At 33.7% G+C, this 3,164-nt stretch overlaps 1 protein-coding gene across 1 annotated transcript; it reads left to right on the forward strand.

The window, feature by feature from the left end:
* Nucleotides 1-2,015: 2,015 nt before the first annotated feature.
* Nucleotides 2,016-2,351, forward strand: LOTGIDRAFT_173643 (hypothetical protein; the record flags this gene model as incomplete). The annotated part of the gene is made up of 1 exon (XM_009051417.1): nucleotides 2,016-2,351. The coding sequence occupies one exon, from the start codon at nucleotides 2,016-2,018 to the stop codon at nucleotides 2,349-2,351; it is 336 nt and encodes a 111-aa protein (XP_009049665.1).
* Between the last annotated feature and the right edge of the window lie 813 nt (nucleotides 2,352-3,164).

Here is a 3,164-nt window from a genome sequence, read left to right on the forward strand (position 1 = left end):
AAATCATTATTTATGTAAATAGTAAAACTATTAAATATTATGATTCCATTTACAGTTTTGTACGTGGACAAAATATAATGTTAAAGGTAAAAGTTTTTCTAGAAAGATTAGATGATAAAACAATGTCTTTTTGGAAAACTATATTTGAAAAGAATATAACTCTACAGCCAAATTCTTTTGATTGTGTGTATGTTTTTGTATGAATTCTGAATTAGAATTAAAACAAAAATCTCCAAAAGTAAGTAAACAATATATAGTGAATTATAGAAATATAATTAAAGATACTATAATCCATGACAGTAATTAATTTTATTTAAACATAAACTCTAATGGCAATGTCTTTATGACTTGACTCTTTACTCCTAATGTCAATGTATTGATGACTTGACTCCTTACTCCTAATGTCAATGTCTTTATGACTTGGCTCTTTACTCCTAATGTCAATGTCTTGATGACTTGACTCCTTACTCCTAATGTCAATGTCTTTATGACTTGACTCTTTACTCCTAATGTCAATGTCTTGATGACTTGACTCTTTACTCCTAATGTCAATGTCTTGATGACTTGACTCTTTACTCCTAATGTCAATGTCTTGATGACTTGACTCCTTACTCCTAATGTCAATGTCTTTATGACTTGGCTCTTTACTCCTAATGTCAATGTCTTGATGACTTGACTCCTTACTCCTAATGTCAATGTCTTTATGACTTGACTCTTTACTCCTAATGTCAATGTCTTGATGACTTGACTCTTTACTCCTAATGTCAATGTCTTGATGACTTGACTCTTTACTCCTAATGTCAATGTCTTTATGACTTGACTCTTTACTCCTAATGTCAATGTCTTGATGACTTGACTCTTTACTCCTAATGTCAATGTCTTGATGACTTGACTCTTTACTCCTAATGTCAATGTCTTGATGACTTGACTCCTTACTCCTAATGTCAATGTCTTTATGACTTGACTCCTTACTCCTAATGTCAATGTCTTGATGACTTGACTCCTTACTCCTAATGTCAATGTCTTTATGACTTGATAATAAGCTATTATGTCATATGACTTGACATTACTAGGTTTATTATATTCCTATATGATGTGTTATGAAAAGTATTTAAAGATTAAAGTCTTTTATTAAATTGAAATACCACAATTTAAAAGTGCCTGAATTTATATTGTTATTTAAAAAGAAAAATGTATTTATAGTATTCAATTTAATTTTGATCTAAGTCTTTTATGCTTGAATCCTACTTATCTTGGTTATTTATACAATATTTTCTTTCTATTTTACATCTAAAATAGATTTGATTAAGTAATTCTATAGAACAAATTATTGCTTGTAATTTGTAAAATTTCATATCTCACAAAAACAATAGCCTAAATCTATGGATTGTTTCTTACTTTTATTAAAAATGGAATTTCTGGCACATGGTTTTTCAATTTAAGAAAAGATTTATATATGATCTATACTTTTATTCTGATGGGAATTTTTGGTTTGGTTTGTATTCTATAATATTTTTTTCACAAAGGATTAATTACTTTGTGGGTAAATTTGTATTGCTTTTGGGGTTATTATTCTTGAATTTGCTGCTATGAACTTAGTATTATCATTTCTGACAACTGCCAGTGGGCATATGTTACCTTGCCTCGCAAACTATCTTACTAAGTTTAGTTGGATTTACCCTCTAGTATCTAAGCATGCAGCTGCAGTGGCAGAGAGACTTGTTCAGACTTTTTGTTTATTTGGATGTCCAAGACTGCTTCACTCTGATAATGAACGATAATTTGTGAACCAGGTTATTGATGAACTAAAGAAGTTGTGGCCAGGGTTGGTGATTTTACAAGGTCGTCCAAGACACCCCCAGTCACAAGGAAATGTTGAGCATGGAAATGGTGACATTCAGAAGAAACTAGGCAAGTGGTTACAAGAACATCCAGATCAAGGTTGGTCTTAGGGACTTCCGTTTGTTAACTATGCTATAGAGCTCCTAGACGCTGAAGGTCTCACAGATGAAGATATGATACCATCAGAATACATTGAACCAGAGGTCTCTCAGGCCACCTGTGTAGCAGACCCAGAACCAGGTCCTTCAACGACACCAGCAGTTAAACGTGGACTAGAACAAGAACTTTACCATCAAGACAGTATTGTGGCCACAGGAATTGAGGTGAGGAACCAAGAAACAGTGCATGGTATAGAAGTTACTGAAGGTCAGTTCACGCTGTGGTCTTTAGCAGAGTCCAACCCCATCTCGCAGCCCAGTACTCTGCACAGCAAGGTCAGAAAAATCGTTACTGAGAAATATTTGAAGTCCGCCAGAAAGCAGCAACCCCATTACTATGAAGCAGTATGAAGTTGGTGGTGTTGTTGGAGTGCCCATTCATGAAACAGATCGGACTAACACAGACGCTAGAGTTTTACCTTGCAAAGTTCGGAATACCAAGAAGAGTGGCATCACAACTTGTTATGAACTTTACTGTAATTTTGGCATTCTAAAAGACACTTTCATAGAAATTAGCTGCAGCAGCAGCAGACCTTGATAAAGCAGATCCAAGTGCATTAAAGCCAGTGACACTCATCCAAGCATCCAGGTTGTATAACAATTGGAAAACACAAACTGTATGTTCCTGCAAAGGCAGTTGTGTAACTAATTGCTGTCGGTGTAAACGTGCAGGACTTTCTTGCTCAACCTGTCATACTTCAACTGTTGGTGTGTGTCAAAACAGAGGGTGATGTGATCTATGTGGACTTTTGTATTGTAATGTAATGTGCTAATATTGCTACTAAATGTAATTTTTTAACAATATAAACTTACGCGATTTACATTTACATTGTGATGTTACATTGTGCTTATACATTGTGCTTATACATTGTGCTTATACATTGTGATGTTACATTGTGCTTATACATTGTGATGTTACATTGTGCTTATATATTGTGATGTTACATTGTGCTTATACATTGTGATGTTACATTGTGCTTATACATTGTGATGTTACATTGTGCTTATATATTGTGATGTTACATTGTGCTTATATATTGTGATGTTACATTGTGCTTATACATTGTGATGTTACATTGTGCTTATATATTGTGATGTTACATTGTGCTTATATATTGTGATGTTACATTGTGCTTATGAGCTATTATGTGCTTATATATTGTG

This window comes from Lottia gigantea (assembly GCF_000327385.1).
Source record: "Lottia gigantea unplaced genomic scaffold LOTGIsca_167, whole genome shotgun sequence".
NCBI classification, from domain to species: domain Eukaryota; kingdom Metazoa; phylum Mollusca; class Gastropoda; family Lottiidae; genus Lottia; species Lottia gigantea.